This window comes from Balaenoptera musculus, chromosome 10 (genome assembly GCF_009873245.2).
Source record: "Balaenoptera musculus isolate JJ_BM4_2016_0621 chromosome 10, mBalMus1.pri.v3, whole genome shotgun sequence".
NCBI classification, from domain to species: Eukaryota; Metazoa; Chordata; class Mammalia; order Artiodactyla; family Balaenopteridae; genus Balaenoptera; species Balaenoptera musculus.
Window position 1 is genome coordinate 78,246,112 of NC_045794.1, and position 19,769 is coordinate 78,265,880.

At 45.4% G+C, this 19,769-nt stretch overlaps 1 protein-coding gene across 1 annotated transcript in view; it reads right to left on the reverse strand.

Moving 5' to 3' along the window:
* Positions 1-1,343: 1,343 nt before the first annotated feature.
* TMCC3 (transmembrane and coiled-coil domain family 3) overlaps positions 1,344-19,769 on the reverse strand; it is a 305,666-nt gene continuing 287,240 nt past the window's right edge. Inside the window, exon 3 of the mRNA XM_036864845.1 lies at positions 1,344-1,492. Coding sequence (XP_036720740.1) covers positions 1,457-1,492 — 36 coding nt within the window. The 3' untranslated portion in view covers positions 1,344-1,456. The remainder of the gene's footprint in view (positions 1,493-19,769) is intronic.

Below are 19,769 nucleotides of genomic sequence, written 5' to 3' on the forward strand. Positions count from 1 at the left end.
TAACAGCTTGCTTTGTGAGAGTTCCTGGATATGTTCCCCTCATCCACTTTTATCTGGACTTTCTTTCCTTCAGCGCTATAGTGACTGTTCTGCTCAGTTTTAATCCCACTCCCAGCAGAATCCTCAGGGAAGGGCCCTGTCCTCAAAGGGAGCCCTCACTGGTGAGTTTTGAGAGTTCACAGGGGCTAGACCGCTCCACACTTTTCAGGACTTACTGCAGGCCTGTGTACTCACCTGCTAATTGTAGTCAGCACACAGTTTCAGCTGTTGTTCTAAAACTAGCTTGCTGAGCTTTCCAGTGAATACTCGTTAGATATTTTAGGGGTTTCTTGTTCTCAGGTTTGTTAGATGCCCCACTGCTTTTTCTTGTGACTATCAATGATTTCTCCTCACCTGCTTGTATTTCAGAGTCCGCAGGGATCCCTTCTCACCTGGTTTTGTTGGAAGAAATCTGTGGGTTTTTGGTTTTGCTACTCAAGTGCTCTCTGTTTTTATGCGGAGATTAGGCAAGTTCCAAACACTATTCTGCCACTGCCATTTCCACCTTCCCAAATCCACGTGTTCACTCTGGGTCTCAGACTGAAGGGGCAGGAGCACACAGGGGAAGTTATTCTTGTGGTAAAACGAGAAATGCAAGAGAACAAACTTGAAACCAGAGGATGCTTAAGCCTCTGCTTGCAGGACACATTTGTTAACGCTCCATTGGCCAAAAACAGCCACAAGCCAAGCACAATATCAATATGCAAGAAAGTACACTTTGCTTCTAGGAAAAGGAACTACAAAATCATGCAAAGAGCATGATGAGGAATTGGGAACAATAATGCAATGTTCCACACCAACCAACTGCATCTGCCCCAAAGGCTTTCTCTAAATCTTGCTAAATTACATTCAAAAAATGGTTTGTTAATTTTACTTCCATACATAGATATGAGAGTGCCCATCACACTACTACACTCATCATGATTGAATATTTTAATACATTGTTGTTAATTTAATAAGTAAAAAATATGTATGTGGTTTAATATTCAGATTGTACTTTTCATTTTTGTGAAGTTTAATCTTTTTTCATTAGTTTAGTAAGCCATTTCTTTTTCTTCCTTAAGGACTTATCTCCTCATGTCCTATATCCATTTCTCTGTGGCAGATGTTGCTTTTCTTGTTGATTTATAAGACCTCATTTCATAATAAAGATTTTAATCTTTATCTTTCATATTTCTTGCACAGACTTGTTCCAATTTGTCATTTTCATTTTGCATCATTTATCTAATTCTGCATAACAAATCGCCTTAAAACTTTGTGTTCTAAACCAAAAAACATTTACTATTGCTTACAAATCTATGGGTCAGCAGGATGTAGCTGATGACCTGGACCAGGTGTGGCTGATCTTGGCTGGGCTCATTCATGCATCTGCTGTCAGCTGGTGGCATAGCTGGGGAACAGATGGTCTAGGATGGTCTCACTCATATACTGGCTGTTGGCTCGCTGTCAGCTGCTGCAATGGGGATTAATGGGCCATGTTACCACCATACTTTTTTACTGTATTTATATTATTTAAATATAAAAAGTGTATACATTTTTAAATTTTATATATTCAAAGTTATCATTTTTTCTTATGTGATTTCTTTATTGTTGTTATGTTTGTAAAGTTCTTCCCCAATCTCAAGGTCTGGTAAATATTTACTTACATTTTCTTCTGCATTTGTATTCTTTTATTTATTACCTCTAAGTCTTTAATCCATTGGAAATTGATGGGTATGAAGTGAGAATTTAAATGGTTGTTTTTCCACATGTAGTTAACCAATTATCCAAGCACTATTTATGGAATATTCTTTCCTCTTCCCATGAATTGATGACATCATCTTTTATCACAGAGTGGATTGTGATATAGTCCTTGGTTCCATTTTTGGGCTCTTGCCTTTGTTCCACTGATATATCTGTCTATGGATTCTTGTACTGCCCAAATCTATATAGCCAATGGGTGGAAGGAACTCAGAGTTGGGGGGAGATTATCATAATTATTTCTGTAAATTAAGTTCATACTGTATTAGCCATTCTGAAGCCCAGGGTTCAAGATGAGCTCTGAAAGTTCAGGAGGGAGATGGGGGGATCAATCCAGACGTCTCAGAGGGCAGAAGTCTTTGAGCAGAGGGAGGGTGCTTAAGAAGACGAATATCCTAACCTAGCATTTGTTGTGAAAGCAGAAGAAAGACATATAATTACAATCTTGATAAGAAGAGAAACCCTTGGCTTTTTCCGCCATTATCTGAGGTACCCAAGATGCTCCTGCAAGACCCAAGTCCTGGAGAGCCTTGTGACCAACGCATGCGCAGGATGTAACTGCGCAGTTTGGAACAGCGGGCTCCAGTCTTTCACCTGTGACAGAATATGTATTATTTATTGATTTTCCTTTGAGCAACAGGCTTAGTGAAGATTATCAATTCTCTGGGGGAATAAACATGAAAAGGCTTCCCCCCCTCAAAAAAAAATCTATCAGTCATGCTCTGTGGAACCGCCTTTTCCCACTGGGTCGCAGGCTCCATTAGCTATGTATATACCAGTCTGATTCTATAACTTTTCATCATTTTAGTTATCAAGACAGTTCCTCTTCAGTTATTAAGCTTCAGCTCTGTTCAATTTAAAATTTCAATCTTATATTTGATCCAAAGCTTTCCTCTTTGCCTCTAACGCAGACTAGATCACAGGCTTTAGAAGATTTGGGAGTGGGGAAGTGGAGGGGAGACAGGGTCTTCTCTTTCCCACTCCCCTCCCTCCCTATGCTTACCCTTCTGGCTTTGGAGGAAGAGGAAGAAAAGCCAAAGCTCAGTACGCCTCTTTGTGATTGCCAGTGGCAGGACTGTTGTTCCCTGTGGCTGACCAAGTGGCACGGTGCCAGGAGGCTTCTGGTGGTCCTTTAAGGAACGTGTGACTTCTTCTTCCAGCCAACCCCCAGGTGATAGCCTTGGACAGCATTTCTCCAATGCACAGGTCTGTCTGCCCAACATATGGCCATCCTCCTTCACATCTACGGCCCCCAAACTCTAGGGCACATGAGCAGGAGAGGGATCCATCCATATTCTTAAACCCAGAGCTTGACAGGATAATCCTACTCAGGTCACACCAGCCTGTTACATTTCCATACTACAGAAACTTCCTTCTTCTGAACCCAGTGCCAGGTTGCTGCAGAGCTCAAGGTTGACGATAGCCCTGGACTCTACATTAATCTGGGCTCTTGATGCCCCAAGTCTCTAACATACAGGTTATACTATATTTATTTTGACTGCTTGAGTTATTAAGTACTTGTCTCACTATAAGATCTTAAGATTCAACAGAGAGGTGGACTCACTTTCCTAAGACTACGGACCAAATCAGCACCATGCTCATATTAGAATGTAAAGTGTCAGAACATATGACCCAGGATTTTTCCATCAGTAGAGGACTGCTCGGGCTTCCAGAATGACAGGAGCTAAGAACCTGGGCTTTGGTGTCAGATCTCAGTCTGAGTCTTGGAAGAACCACTTCCTAGCTAGCTAATCTTGGACAATTTACTTAACCCCTCTTAGTTTCAGTTTCCTCAACTGGAAAATAAAGATAATAATAATAGTATCTATTTTATAGGGTTATATTGCTTAAGTGAGATCATGCAAGAAAACCTCAGTGCCTGGTACCTAATGAGTTCTCATTTATGGTAGTTATTGTTTTGTTTGTTTTTGTTTTTTAAATTGAGGTCTAATTGACATATAACAATATATTAGTTTCAGGTGCATTACATAATGATACAATGTTTGTACATATTGCAAAATGATCACCGGAATAAGGCTAGTTAATATTCATCACCACACATAGTCGCAAAAGTTTCTTTCCCCTGGTGATGAGAACTTTGAAAATCTACTCTCTTAGCAACTTTCAAACACGCAATACAGTGTTATTAACTATAGTCATATGGTAGTTACTTGTGTTCTAAACAAGAGAATCTCCTCAGGCCACTGTAAATTCAAACATGCCCAAATGTCACTGCCTTACAGATGGCTGAGTCATGTGTTATTGGGGTTAACTCCCAAGCAAGGGATCAGCGTGTAGCTGTTGTCCTTCCACCTCTGCAGTGGTTGTTCCATTCTGGTGGTGAGACAGCATGGGAGTGGGTGTGAGGAGGAGTGTCTATGGGTCAATACGTGATCACATTAATCTGCATATATATCTGCAGATGTATATATATATTTAATGTATATATATATATTTTTCAATGTTTTTCAGCTGCAGAAACTATGTACTAGAAAACTATTAAAATATTATTTGGCATTTCTCAATACTGAGACCTACTGCCGTACGACAAATTGCCATGTAGCGGTCAGGAGAAGAACAAAGATTATGAGACAACTGACCCTATAAAAAAGTCATTCGTGGGATGTTCATTATTCACATTGCATCCGCTCTCAACCCACCCCCTGGGTTTCTTATTTTATACTTATTTCCAGATTAACAGCCCAATTAGAAACCTGTTGACTAAGGCGCTATTAAAGGCAATGACCCTCCTTCCTGCTATCACGTCGCCCCTCTAAAATCATCCTTAAAAGCATAGGAAAGCGGCACGGGCGCTCCCATTCCTGGACAAACTCTGCCCCCTAGTGTTCATTCGCACACGTGCGCACCAGCAGCCGAGCGTCTCCTTTGTTATTTTTTCCTCCTGGGACTTGAACCGAAGACGCCTGTCACCACCACACCCCTGCCTCCCATCAGCCTGCTCTGTGTAGATAATCCACCAAAAGGCTCAGATGTCATTTCTGTCTCACGTATTTGAAATTAATGTAGCCCATCAATCTCACTCTGTGGTAGAAAGTGTTTCTCCTCAGATTGGTAAGGATACGTCTCTGTGCGGGCGGGAGAGCAGAGGGGGTGTCTGAGGTCTCCTAGACCTCCCGGGGGAGCCGGGTTAAGGCGTGCCCAGGAAGTGGAGCCTCGGCCAGGCCACGTGACCCGTCTCGGACCTTGGTTCCCTCGAGTGCAAGAGGAGCGGAGCAAGCGCCACCACGTAGAAGGAGCACCGCGGGTCTGGGAGTGGGGACAAGGGCACGTGGCTCAAGCTGTGGGACCTTGAATTAGAAATTCACCTTTCTCAGCCTTGAGCTTTTCATCTTACTAAATGGAAACAAGGACTTCGTCCTGCCAATGGCATCATCTTCTTGTGAAGAGCGAGAAAGGGGCAGCAGGGGCTCCCCTATGTGTGCTCTAGGAGCCCCTGCTGAATAGTCACAGGGGGTTCTTCACGGCGCAGATTACTGGGCTCCACCCCAGGAGACAGAATCAGACCCTTGGGGTGCAGAATACTGAACCCCCAAAGATGTCCATGTCCCAATCCCCAGGACATGTGACTATGTGACCTTACACGGCAAAAGGGACTTTGCAGGTGTGACTAGATTTAGGATCTTGAGATGGGAGATTAACCTGGACTATTCAGAGGGGCCCCACGTAATCATAAGGGTCCTTAGAAGGGAAAAAAGGAGGCAGGAGAGGCAGAGAAGATGTGATGACAGAAGCAGGGATCCAAGCGATGCAGCCATGAGCGAAGGAAAGCCGGCAGCCCTGAGAAGCCAGAAGAGACAAGAAACAGATTCTCCCCAAGAGCCTCCAGAAGGAACTCAGCTCTGCTAACACCCTGCTTTTAGGTCTGTAAGACCCACTTTAGGACTTCTTACCTCCAGAGCTTTAGATAATAAACTCGTGCTGTCTTAAGCCACTACGTTTGTGGTAATTAGTTACATCAGCCTTAGGACACTAATAGGGGGTTGGGGGGGCAGTCAGTATCATAAATCTGCATTTTTCACAGACCCCTTGGTGAAATCTTTGTGGAACACTAAATTTAGAAACCAGAGGTGTGGTGGGAAGAGGCTGGGGACCAGGAGGTCTGGATTCGGTCTAGCTCTGGTGTCATTAGCCGTGTGACTTTGGCAAGGTTGCTTCACCTTGCTGAGCCTTGGTTTTCCCATCTGTAAAAGGGGGCAGTTTTGGGGGGATGCTGTCTAAGTATTCTTCTGGCAGGAGCATTCTGAGAGTCTGAAAGAAAATAAAGAGAAGCTCTTTGAAAAGAGTCAAGTCTGCTCAGTGTGGGTCTTAGTCCTCGAATCTCCTAGAAGAGATCCTGTTGATTATTTGAACAGCTACTTTTTATATAGCACTTCCTGTGTGTCAGGTCTTGGTCTAAGCTTTCCACTTATAGGAACAGCTATCTGTGGGGTTATCTTGACACAGCAATTATTAATGTGCAATTAATAATTAAATGCTTTGGGGGGATGATTTCTAATAGGAGTCTGTCTGATCAATAAGCCAGTAAAGGGGGGGAGCGGTAGGCACCATCTTCAGCTAATTAAGGGGGCGACTCTGTGTCTCTGCTATGAAAAGAAAAATGTCACCAAACATTACAAGCAGCCTGAGGGGTCTGGATAGAAGGGGGAAGGGGCTGCTGTTGCCAGGCAACGAGCTCCTCATCACTAATCATGTGCATAAAGCCTTGGGTCCTGTTCTCAGCACAGCCAGTGGGCCTCCCGCCTTCTCCCGCCCCCCTGCTCCTGACAGCTGTCCTTTGGGCTCTTGTTCCAGACACCTGGACCCTGAAACAGGCCCAGGGCCCCCTCAGTATTCCAGGGTCAATTCTGCTGCTAAAAAGCAAAATGACACAGAAAAGACTCTTTATGTCCATCTCAGATGAGCTAAGCCCTGGCACCAATATTCCAGAATACCCTTTCCTCCACTGCAGCCTTTGAATGAGCCATCACCCCCGAGGCTGGTTTAGATTTGAGAAAATCCCTTTCTGACCCCTGCATTCAAGGGAGGCTCTCGCTGTTTGCCATGTGGATGCTGAGCAAACATGTGGGTCCCTGGTCTGGCTTTCAATGTGCTCTGTAAACACTTCTCTCTGGATACAGCCAACTGTCCAATTATGCAAGATGCAACCCTCTTCCCCTGGGGATTTGTTGTCTTAAAGAGCGAGGACCCAGTGTGATCAGAGAGTTTACATAGCACGTGTCATACAGAGAAGATGCACCCACTGGGGAAGCTGCAGTCCCATGGGGCCAGCCATCATTCGGAAGAGAAGCGCAGAAGGCTGTTTCATCTGCAACTCCTTCCGGAACGCACAGGCTCAGGAATAGCCAAAAATGGAAGAGGTGTCTGCATCTGTTTCCTTCCAAGATACACAGGCTCTCTAGGAGAATGGAGGGCTGCTTTTGTGCTACGGGAGCAAATGCTACATTTGGGATGTGGCACTAGAGTTATCAAAGGGATCCCTTGGTCCTGGAAGGTTATTTCAGAGAAACGTCATTACAGGCATCAGCTAAAAAGATAGATGTCATTCCACAATGTAGAATGGACTAACCCATTTACCTTGCACAGTTCTAAAGCTGGAGCTGTCCTGTGCTAAAGTCAGAAAGGGGGCTGGTCTTTCCCAGGAACCCTGAGGAGTTGACACCACCACCAGTGCCCAGGCAGGCTGCACAGCTCCTGGAGAAGGGCTGTGCAGCACGAGGACACAGCTCAGCCACCTGTCACAGCCCCTCCCTCTCTCGGCCTGAGCCACACTGGCCTCCCTGCTGCCTGCTCAGAACTACCTGCTTCAGGCCCTTACACGCGGCCCCTGGATGCTCAGCCTGATACCTGGATGACAGGAGACTTTCTCTGACCACCATTCTGTCTAAGATAATAGATCTCCCACCCGTATTTACTCTCCAGTGCCATTTTTAATTTTCTACAAAGTGCCTTCCTCTCGCTCTCTTCCTCTTTCTCCCTTTCTCTCTCTTTCCATCTGTCTGTCTCTCCCTTTCTCTCTCTCCATCTGTCTGTCCATCCTTACATTTTATTTGTTCATTGCCTGTTTCCTTCACTAGGGTGTAAGTTCTGTGAGGGCAGGACACTTGTCTGTCTTACTAACTGCTGGGTCCCTGGCACCTGCCACCGTGCCTCCCATAAGGCCAGCCCTCAATTAACATTTGCTGAGTTGACCCCAATTACTGTGACTCCATTCTTTTTCGGGAAGGCACAAGGCTCTTTACTTCCATCCTCATCCCTCAGGTACCCACAGCTTTCCTCTGGAGGCAACTAATATATGAGTTTCTGATGTAGCTTTACTGACATGTTACGCTTGTTCTAACAATACACACAGGGATACCTTCCTCCCACCCATCCTTTTTAAAACAGTAATAGTAGATAGAGTACTTTATATTTCTTCTACACCTTGCTTTTTTCACTTTATATATCTTGAAGATCATTTCATGTCAGCTGACAAAACAAACTTCTTTATTTTTTTCTACAGCTGAGTAATATTCCGAGATATGGGTATACAGTAATTTATTTCTTTGGTCCCTTCTAGATGGACATGTGGGTTGTCTCCCATCCTTTGTTATTGCAAAGAGTGCTGCAAATAATCTTGTCTATATGTCATATCATGGATATGTGACCACATCTACTGGATAAATTCTTAGAAGTCAGATTCCTGAGTCAAAGGGTATATATGTGCTTGTAATTTGGGGAGATATTGCCAAAGTGCTCTCCACAGAAATCGTATCTACATTCCTACCAACAACTTATGAGAAAGCTTGTTTCCCTGCATCTTTACAGACTTTCTTTTATCTCTGCCAATCTGATTGCTGGAAAGTGATATTGCAATGCTATCTTATTTTGCATTTTCTTATTGTGAATAAGGTTTAACATCTCTCCATATGTCTTAGAGGCATTTGTATTTCCTTTCTCATGAACTGCCTATTTTTCTATTAGATTGTTGGTTTTTTTCAAAAATCGATGTATAGTAACTCTGATATATTAGGAAAATTAATCTCTGGCTGTGATATAAGTTACAGGTATTTTCCCCTATATGTCATTTGTCTTTGGATAAAACCATTGTATGTTTTCTGCCTTTTATATTTTTAGTCTAATTTCTGCATCTGTGTATGTATGTGTGTGACTGCCACCTTTTAATTTGCATTTTATCTTATGTCATCATATGTTTGCCAGTATTCTTGGAAAATGCACCTTTTCCAGTTTCATTTAAGTTGATGCTTCCCTGATGGGGCTTTTAGGATCCACTCTCAACTCCTGATGAATTGGGAGGCTACCCTATTCCTTGAGGAATCCTGAGAGATTTGGAAAGCACTCAAACTGTGAGAACCCTCATCTGTTCGACGTCAGCTCTTATAAGTCTGTTTCAGAGAGTGACAATTTTTGACTTTTTCAGGATTCCAGAACCTACCACCTGTCTTAGTCTTTGATCATCTCTCCACTCATTACAGGTACAGGAGGTGGAAGCAGCTGCAAAGCATCTGTTCCCCGAGAAAAGGAGCCCCTCTCTCAACGTCACTCTGCTTGACCAGAACCCACCGGGCACTGTCAACCTCGACGGACCTGCCCTCCCCTCACCCGGATCCCCATCCTCCATCATCAGCACCGCCACCTCCTTCCTGCTCCACTTCCAGCCCTGACACCCCTCTTCTCCACCTCTGCTCCAGGCAGGCCACCCATTCCCACCTCTTCACTGCAGCCTGAGCATGGGGGCTGATCCAGGTTTACTGGGGCCTGAATCGGGCTCACTCTTTGAAAGAACATGAATGCAAAATGACAAGTACAAAACTAAAGGCAAAAATGAATAGAAGGAGAAAATAAATCATAACAAGCTACAAACTTTGAAAAGTGGGAAAATACGCACAAAACACAAAATATAGGGCTTCCCTGGTGGCGCAGTGGTTGAGAATCTGCCTGCCAATGCAGGGGACACGGGTTCGAGCCCTGGTCTGGGAAGATCCCACATGCTGCGGAGCAACTAGGCCCGTGAGCCACAATTACTGAGCCTGCGCGTCTGGAGCCTGTGCTCCGCAACGAGAGAGGCCGCGATAGTGAGAGGCCCACGCACCGCGATGAAGAGTGGCCCCCACTCGCCACAACTAGAGAAAGCCCTCACACAGAAACGAAGACGCAACACAGCCAAAAAATACATAAATAAATAAATAATAATTAAAGGTGCTAATAATTTTTTTTAAAAAAACAAAAACACAAAATATAGAAAAATAAGCTATTCGTTAGTGTTCACTAGCTGTCTGGCACACTTCTAAAATACTATTTTTCTTCCTTTTTGGCTGCATGCTCTTTGACTGTCTCTTCATATGACAGTAAGCTGGAAATACCATTGTCCACAGAGGGAATGGAAAGAGAGTTCAGGTCTTTATCCAGCATGGTTGATCATTTAGAAAGGTTGATTTTAGCTTCACAACCTGTTATTGGTAATGTCTTGGTAAGACATAGTCCGATACATTAGGAGGCATGAATCATGCGACTTCCCATACAGACATGTCCACTATTGTTCACCTCCCACAGGATTAAATTCCATTTGCCACAATTCCCATCAAAAAAGAAAAAAAAAAAGTATTATATGTTTCCGTAGCTTTATCTGGTATATTCCTGCAGGGGACAGTTATTTAATTTTGACCAGAAGTCAAGAATTCAGTCCTCCATTTCATAATTTTACACATCTGATAACTGGAAGAATTTTTCAACAGACGAATCTTCGGCTCTGTACGTTTCCAACTTGTTTCTCCTACACTTCCCACAAATTTCTGGAGGTGAGCACCGTGGGACACAGTCTTATCGTGACATGACCACTAGCACCTTCTCGTCACCTGGCAGGGTGAGTCAGGCAGTGGGAGCACTCCTAAAACCACTCCTACACCCAGCCAATGAGTAAACTTAATGAAACAATTGGAAGTCACATAAAAATATCCATTTAACACACTGTAAATGTATGCTCAGCTCAATTTCCCCCTAGTTGGTTTTCAAAAATGCCCACGGTCATGTCAAAACTGGGGGGGAGGGAGGATTTAATCGAGGGGAAGTTGAAATGGAAAGAGACTGATGTGGTCTTAATAATTGCAGCTAATGCATCTCCTAAAAACTCTGCAAAAATATATGAACATGACTCCCACCCGGAGTGGTGGAGGAATTCATGAATGAGTATCCTTGAAGCTTAAGCTTCATTAACCTCGAGGTAGATTCCCCTCTGCTCCCACTGTCTCCCCACCCCTCCGCCACTGCCTAGCCTTCATTTATTTTATTTTCTTTTTGGCCGCGCCCCGCGGCATGTGGGATCTTAGTTCCCCGACCAGAGATCGAACCCGCGCCCCCTGCATTGGAAGCACGGAGTCTTAACCACTGGACCGCCAGGGAAGTCCCTAGCCTTCATTTAAAATAGCCTCTGTAAATGTCAAGATGATTTTGATTTCCAGGGACAGAAACCCAACTGAAACAAACCGAATGGAGGATATATCGATTGTCAGACTGCTGGTCTTAAGAACAACCGGGACCAGTGCTGGAAACACTGCCAGGACTCTCTATCTGTCCTTCTCTCCACACCTTGGTTTCTAGCTCTACAAGTGCAGACTAAAACTTCAACCTCACAGGAGGTTTCCTCTCCACCAACTCCACATTCACATTGCATTGCTTTGCCACTTAAGGGAAACCCTCAAAAAACTCAGAGTGGGCCAGCTGGCATCACGTGACCACCCTAGTGGGGCGCCCCCCAAAGATGTCCATGTCCTAATCCTTGGAACACTGACTGTGTTACCTTACATGGCAAAAGGACTTTGCAAATGTGATTAGGTTAGGGATCTTGAAATGGGGAGATTATCCTGGATTATCTTGATGAGTCCAATGTAAACACAAGGTCCTTATAAGAAGGAGGCAGGAAACTCACAGACAGAGAAGTTGATGTGATGAGAGAAAGAGAGTAATGGGGGCCATGAGCCAAGGAATGCTGGCAACCTCCATATACTGGAAAAAGCCAGGGAACAGATTCTCCCATATTGCCTGGGGAAGGATTGTAGCTTTGCCAAGGCTTGGTTTTAGGACTTACAGAACTGTAAGAAAACGAATGTGTGTTGTTTAAGCTAATAAATTTGTGGCAATTTATTACAGTAGCAACAGCAAACTAATACGCGTGCTGAGAAGATAACAAAATAGAAGCCCACTGTGCCCTTTCTCTCCTCCTTCCTAGACCTACCCATCTGTTATAGGCCGAACTGTGCCCTCTCCAAATTCATATGTTGAGGTCCTAACCCCCCATGCCTCAGAATATTTGGAGATAGGGTCTTTAAAGAGGTAATTACGGTAGAATGAGGTGCTATGAGTGGGCCCTAATACAATATGACCTATGAGAAAAGGCGATTAGGGGCACAGATACGCGCAAAAGGAAGATGATGTAAAGACACAGGGAGAAGTATACCACCTACAAGCCAAGGAGAGAGGCTTCAAAAGAAACAAACCTTGCAGACACCTTGATCTCTGACTTCCAGCCTCCAGAATTGTGAGAAACTACATTTCTGTTGTTTAAGTCGCCCATTCTGTGATATTTTGTTATGGCAGCTCTAGCAAATGAATACACCATCCTTCAAGGCAGAGGTGAAATTCTACCTCCTTTCTCAAACTGTCTTGATTAGACTAGCCACAGTGTAATAACCATGGTCTCGGGAAACCTAGTGGCTGAGAAAGAAGGACAGCCTGCCATTTGCGACAACATGGATGGACCTTGAGCACATTATGCTAAGCGAGATAAGTCAGACAGAGAAAGACAAGTACTGTACGATTTCACTTATTTGTAGAATCTAAAAGAGTCAAACCATAAAAACAGAGAGTAAAATGGTGGTTACCCGGGAATGAGGAGTTGGGGAAAGGACAGATGATGTTTAAGGGTACAAACTTACAATCAGTAGTACATAAACCCTAGAAATCTCATGTACAGTGTGGTGACTATAGACAACAATACTGTATTATAATCATCAAACTTGCTAAGAGAGTAGAACTTAATTATTCCAACCCCTAAGAAGAAAGGAAAATTATGTAATGTGATCGAGGTGCTGATTATCGCTACAATGGCAATCACATGACAATATATCAACGTGTATCAAATTTAAAAAGGAAACAACCGAGCGTCTGTCACCTCAGTTTAACGCAAGGGTCACAAACCAAATCCCTACGGGGCCAGGAAGAGAAAACTGACATGAGGGAACTGGCTAAGTGTAAGGAACACAGTGCCTGCAAATTACACGTTAAGTGATATACACCATCACAAACCTAGGCCCACTCCCAGGCTTCCGGTCTGCCTTTTGCTCTCCCACCTTTAACAGAGGATGGAAAGCATTCTCCTCTCTCCCTGGCAGTGCTATGGGTCGAGGTGGCAGTACACGGGGAGAGAGGCTCTGGCCCTCGGCGCTCATTCTGCACGTCCAGGGGCCCATGAGGGCAGGGGCCAAGCGGGCTGGGTGCAGCCCTGCCCCGTGTAAAGGGGCAACTACAGCCCAGCTCCAGCCAGTTGTCACCAGCGCCAAGTCCAGGCCCCAGGGCTGCTAGAACTTTCCAAATTTTCCAAAGAAACTGGAAATTTAGATTAAAAACAAAATAAGAAAGCTGATTTTTAAGCACTGGCAACTAATTAAAAAGTCTTTCTTAATTGTGCTGGCCACTTGATGCCCATTAGGATGACTGTCATCAAAGAAAACCAGAACATTAAGTGTTGACAAGGATGTGGAGAAATTGCAACCCTGTGCACTGCTGGTGAGACAAAAAGACAAATACTGCATGATTCAGTTCATATGAGGTACCCAGAGTAGTTAAATCATGCAGATAGAGAATAGAATGGTGGTTGCCAGGGGCTGGAGCTGGGAAGGGGGGTTGGGGAGTTATTGTTTCATGGGAACAGAGTTTCAGTTTTGCAAGATGAAAAGAGTTCTGGACGGTGGTGATGGTTGCACAATATGAATGTACTTAATGTCACTGAACTGTACACGTAAAAATGATCAAGATAGTAAATTTTATGTTAGGTACATTTTGCCACAATAAAAAAACTGGGAGAAAAAAACCTGTGCTAGCTAAAATTGTTATTGCCAAACAAGACACACTTAAGGGCTCCATTCAGCCCATAGGCCACCAGTTTGCAACCTTTTGTTTAACACTTAATTTTTCTAGTTGTTTTGTGTGTTTATGTCTCATTCACTCAAGTAGGAAGTAAAATGCTATGAGAGTAGGAGCTGTGTCTTAACCTCCTTTGATGTCCTGCAGGCAGGAGCTCTGGGCTCTGCAGCCGGCAAATCACAGGTGCCCTGCCAAGTATCTGATGACACACACACTCACACACTCACACTAGCAACTAATTATTAAAAAGCCACGCGGTATGTGGAGCTGTGAGCCGAGGGGGCTGCGTCATAGCAGCTCAGGAGTGAGAGGGAGCACTGTGTTGGGAGCACTAACAGGACGTCACCAGACAAGAAGGTGGAGATGCCGCGTCAGCAGAGACAGGCTGAGGGTAGGCAAGTGGGGAAAGTGGGCCTCGTCAGCCGTGTTTTTGGAGGTTCACCCTCATCGCAGTGGTGATGGGAAAGCACTGCAGGCTCTTAAGCAGACAGTGACAAGACTGGAGCTGATTTGGGGATAAATCCTAAAAACTAGAGCCTGGAACACCCTGGCTGACGGACTCAGGACAAAGCTATGTCCTCAACAGATCTCTGGGGCCTCGCACGTGTGTGGGAAGAATGAGGAGACTGGGACCCTGGGAAGCACTGGGGGAGCTCGGGGGGCTTCAGTGAGAGGGGTGATGACTTGGCTGCGTGCCCCATTCAGAGCGAATTGCTGTGTGTGTGTGTGTACACGTGCGTGTGCACACCAATAGCTGGATTAATTCTCAGGTGGATCTGGGCAAGCCGACTGCCCACAGGTTCAACCTGTTTCCCTCTGTCAGGGAAGAAGACATTTTCCTCTACTCTTGCAGGTTCTTCTGGCTGGTCTAAGAATTAAATTGACATGAGACAGATGAACAGGAGAAAATCAAACAAAACTTAAAAACGTATACATGGGAGAGAGCCAGGAAAACTGCGTAACTCACCAAAATGGCTAAAACCCTCACCTTAAATGCCATCTTCAGCTAAAGACATAAGAGGATGTTGGGGGTAGTGGTTTGGGACCTCAAAGGGGAGGCAGACAATTGACATGGAGATGGAAAGCAGACGTTTGGTAAACAAACATTTGCTGGGTAGGCAGAGACGTGGGCCGAGAGAGGGATTTTAACAGACGTTGCTAGGTTCCTCCCTTCTCCACCCCTGGTTCACACTGCAGTTATCTATGGTGATGGCTCCCTTCCTGGGACAGGCCCCAGTTAGGGGGAAGGTCAACGTTTCTTCCTGAGTGTTTTGGGTCATGATTGTTTTCAGCTCGAGATAATTCGCATATGAAAGAGACACTTTGGGGGGACAAATTTTGCTCCCCTCCACTTCCTTCACATGCTTGCTAACCAGTTCCAGGCCCTGATCAGCAAAGGGTGGTGGTCCTGAGGTCCAGGCATCAGATCATCTTTGCCCCCTGGGGACAGAGGAAATAGTAAGTGCTCTCACTTTAATCTGATCCCAGACAGGGTCCCACGCACTCAGTAACCCGTGGCAACCCCTAGAGGCTGCTACAACCCCAGCAATGAGAAGGACCATATGCAGGGAACTTGCTGGTTCCCCAGATGCAGAAATGGCTGAGCCCTGGTGACCACCAGCAGTCTACACGTGCACGGAACTCTCATGCTGACGAGGTCTGAAGGGGTAAAGGCCCAGTCCCCTAACACCCTTCTCTGAGGGAAAAAAGAATCTTAGAAGAAATCACATGAACAAAAGAGGATACTTCTCGGGTGGTTCTCTGGCGGCCAACAGTGACTGAATGTTTATTAAGTGTATTTCTCTCTGTTTGCTCAAGGGCAGCTCTTCAACACTAGGACTTGAAACAATTTCTTCAGAAATAATTAACCAGCCACAATTAATGGCGCCTCATAAAGCTTGGAAAATACAGTGGTCAGAAGAGCCGCATTGAAGGGGCAGTCCGGGGAAGCGGGAGGCACGGGGATGGGACTACTGTCGTCAGAGGTGTAGTTACTAAGAACTGGGTGACGTCTGGACTGCTGGCCCCAGGGATTTTGCACTTAGTAACGGAGGCGTAATTCTTCATTCCCAACCTTGACCAGTGGTAAAGATGCCAGGATGCCCACGATTGCTCAACTGATTGTCATCAACACATCCTCAAATCAATGTGCACTTCCGAATATGAACAGGGATGCTTCCAAAGGGGCTAGAGTTCTGCGCAGCCCCCGTTAGCCTCTGGGCCCCCCCTACTCTCTCCCCGCGCTGGATCTCATCTTTGTTGCCTCTGCCACTGGCACAGTGGGGATTCTGCTTGGTGCTTCCCCTAAGCAACCAAGAGCAGCCACTAGAAGCACCTATAGTTCCAAGACCAGTACCCCAGCCCCGGCCTCCAACCAGATTACCACTCCTACACCCCAAGATGGTCTTTGGAGCTCAGCGCAGGAGATGGTCATGGTCCCTGTATGATGTGGAGGCAGTCATCTTATGGGCTTCATGTTATAGGTGACCTAAGAGAGGTCTCAGAGGTGTGCTGGGAGCAAAGAGGCTAGTTGAGAAGGAGGTCAAGAATGCCCCAGCTAAACGGTGCACCCCCCCCTCAATCTGGGGAAAAAGTGTTCCCATCTTTCCTAAGCCAGGCATTTGACATATCTTGCTCCCATCTTACTCTCACATCACCCGTTCTCTGCGTTCAGTCGGCTCCCACGTTAGCCCAACCCATTCTTCAGGCTCCAGGCATTCCCCACACACTCAGCCAAACCGGACTACTTACTGCAGCCTTACCCTTCTCCACATATTCCTGCCTCTACACGTCTTTACCCAGAATGCACATTTGACGGAGGCCTATTTCATGTGACCATTTTGACCCAGAAGATGTTTGATGTGACCAGATTAAAATAGCCTCCACAAAGGTACTCAAAACACTACTTTATCTTAAAAATTGCAGTCCTAAGTGAAAGGAAACCAACAAAGGACAGGGTGTGGGTTCATATAGATAGAAGCACATGATATCTGTTAAAGACGTTACTCAGTGACAACAACAACAAGAAACTAAATATTTAATAATTTGTTTTTCCCCCCAGCTACCTAAAAATACACTTCGCACTAAAATAGCCGCTTCAGGATCGCTATGACAACATGGCATAAGTTTGCTCATACTGCTTCCTCCATCTTCCCACTGTCTGTGTCAGTTAGGAATGCCTTATGATGTAATTAGCAGCCACTAACAGAGCTTAAGCAGGATAGACATTTATGACCTCACACCACAAGAAGTCTGCAGGTAGATGATTCTTGGCATTGACTCAGATGCTCAACAGAGCTGACAGGGACACAATCTCTTTCCATATTTCTATTGCCATCCTTACGCTGGTTATCAGTTCTCACTCTCATCACCTCATAGTCACAAGATGGCTGCCACAGTTCCAGGCATCGTATCCTCATACAAGGCAGGAATAAAGCGAAAGGGACAGTAGTTAAAGAGGCTATTACAACTGTCCTGGGACGAACTGAACCATAACCAACCTAGTGGCAGCTGAGATGGAAACATGACAAATCTGAGACATATTTAGAAGGTAGAACTGACATGACTCTATGGTAGCAATGATGAGGAAGACGGATCAAAGGTTTCTAGCTTGGGTGACTAGGTAGGTGGTAGTGGTGGTGACTTCAGTGGAAGCAAGGAGTACAGAAAGAATAGATCTGGTATAAGGGAAAAACAATGACCTTAGTTTTTTTAGTTTGAGGTGCTCTAGGGACATCTATATACATACAGGTATTTTATAGGAAACCTAACATTGGATCCATGGCTCAGAAAAGAGGTAAGCACTAACTATGTAATTGGGGTAGTACCTGTCAAACAGGTGATGCTGAAATTGTAGAGAGTGTGTAGAAAGCAGGTAGAGTGCAGATAATGGAGCCCCAGAACTCTGAAGAGTGGTGGAGAAGTAAAAGGACAACCAGGAGCATGGTGTTAAGGAAACCCCCTAAGGGAGGAGACAGCATCAAAGAGCAGGGAGAGGTCTGCACTGTCGAATGAACTAGAAATCAAGTAAGACCAGGGCTGTGAAATATATGTACTGGTTTTGGCAATTAGGTAATTGATGACCTCACTGAAAGCAGTTTATGGGAGGGAGGCACTGATTGTACTTTATCGTGGTTTGAGGAGGCTTAGGAAACAAGGAAGTGGAGACTATTCCCTCAGGAAACATGTTGTGAGGTGTGGCCATATGACTGATTCTGGCCCAGGAGTCATAAGGTTGGTCTTGTTGGGGGCCTAGAGATGAGATTTTCCTCTCTGTACAAGGCAAGGAGTGAGGAGAGCCTGCAACTCCTGTCGTGTTCTTCTGTGTGAGGATGTGATGGCTGGATCTGGGGCAGCCATCTTATGGTCAGGAGGGCAGACATCATTGATATACTGAGGCTCAGCAGAGCAGAAGGATGGGATGAGCTTGGCCCTTGGCCTTCACTGAGCTGATGAACTATCCCTGCAGCCACCTACCTCCCAACTTCTTTTTAGGTGAGAAAAATAAATCCTTGCTGCTTAAGCCACTTTTACTCTGCTTCTAACTGGCATGTTGAGCACACTGCTCATGAGACGTGATAAAAATGAACTCTATTGTTTCCCACCATCCCTGGAAACTATTCAGTGGGGATAATATCTCCTTATTCCTAGATGAAAACTCTGGCAGATCCATGACTTTTGTCCTCACCCTTAGGTAACGGTCTAAAGTCTCCTCCTACAGTAAACACGGTGGCAATTTTGGAATTAAAATGATCAAAGACTAAACATGAACCTGATTTTGCATCAGATCTCCCCTCCATCACCAGGCCTGTGTCAGGCCCGAAGCCCGAGGTGGAGAGGGCCACAAGGCTGGCTTCTCTCTTTCTCCACCTCACACTCCTCCACCTTCACCCAACGCTTACCTCTACCTGCCTAGGGTCAGGGTGTGGGGTGATGAATGCTAAGGCCACTGAACAGGTCCTGCTATCAGCCGGCTGTGGCTCTCTGGTCCTGGCAGAGGTGAAAGCTGACCTTCTTGTGGGTGCTTTCTGTGGGCTCTTAGAAGCTTCCCATCCCTGGCGATGCTTGCAGTTCCCTTGACCTGAGGGCTCCTTCCTCAGCCACAGGAAGGCTGTGCCCACCTCTAGCTTCCTTCTGCTGTGCTGCCCCCCAGCCCCACCCACTGGCTCAGTCCGACTCATACCACGCAGATTTGTCTCTCGCATGGCCCACGTCAGGCCCATGGGAAACACTGGGCGTCTCTGTAGCTGTGACCCCGACACAGCCCTCCTCTCCCGGGCAGCCACAGGCTACCTCAGCCGTCTTACTTGTCAGTCAAAGCTCTCTTGGGGACCTGCACCCACCACAGACACCTCAGAAGAAATCTGAGGAAAGAAATAACTCAAGAATACCCTCTTTCTTGCCCCTCTCTCAATCCTTTTTTTGTTCTGGAATTGGTGAGGGGTTCAGGAGCACAAGGAGAGGTTCCCAATCACTCCCTTTGGAGGTTCTACATAGAGTGCCCTGGCTTTGGAATTTCATCTTTTGTATTCTGACGTCTTGCTCAAAACTTTGGTTTAGCTGCCCACTTCTGAAATGCTTCTTAGTGAGAAAAATAAACCTCTATTGTTTCAGCTCAGTAGTCTCTCACCAGGCATGGAAAGCAGCTGAACCACTTCAGCTGGCTTTATGACTCTCCTGACACGATAAAGTCAAAGCTGGTAAATTATAACAGTAAAAAATTAGAAATGTCCAACCACAGGAGATCCAACACATGAAACATGCATACGATGGAAGATTATACAGCCTTTTAAAATGATACTTTGAGGGACTTCCCTGGTGGCCCAGTGGTTAAG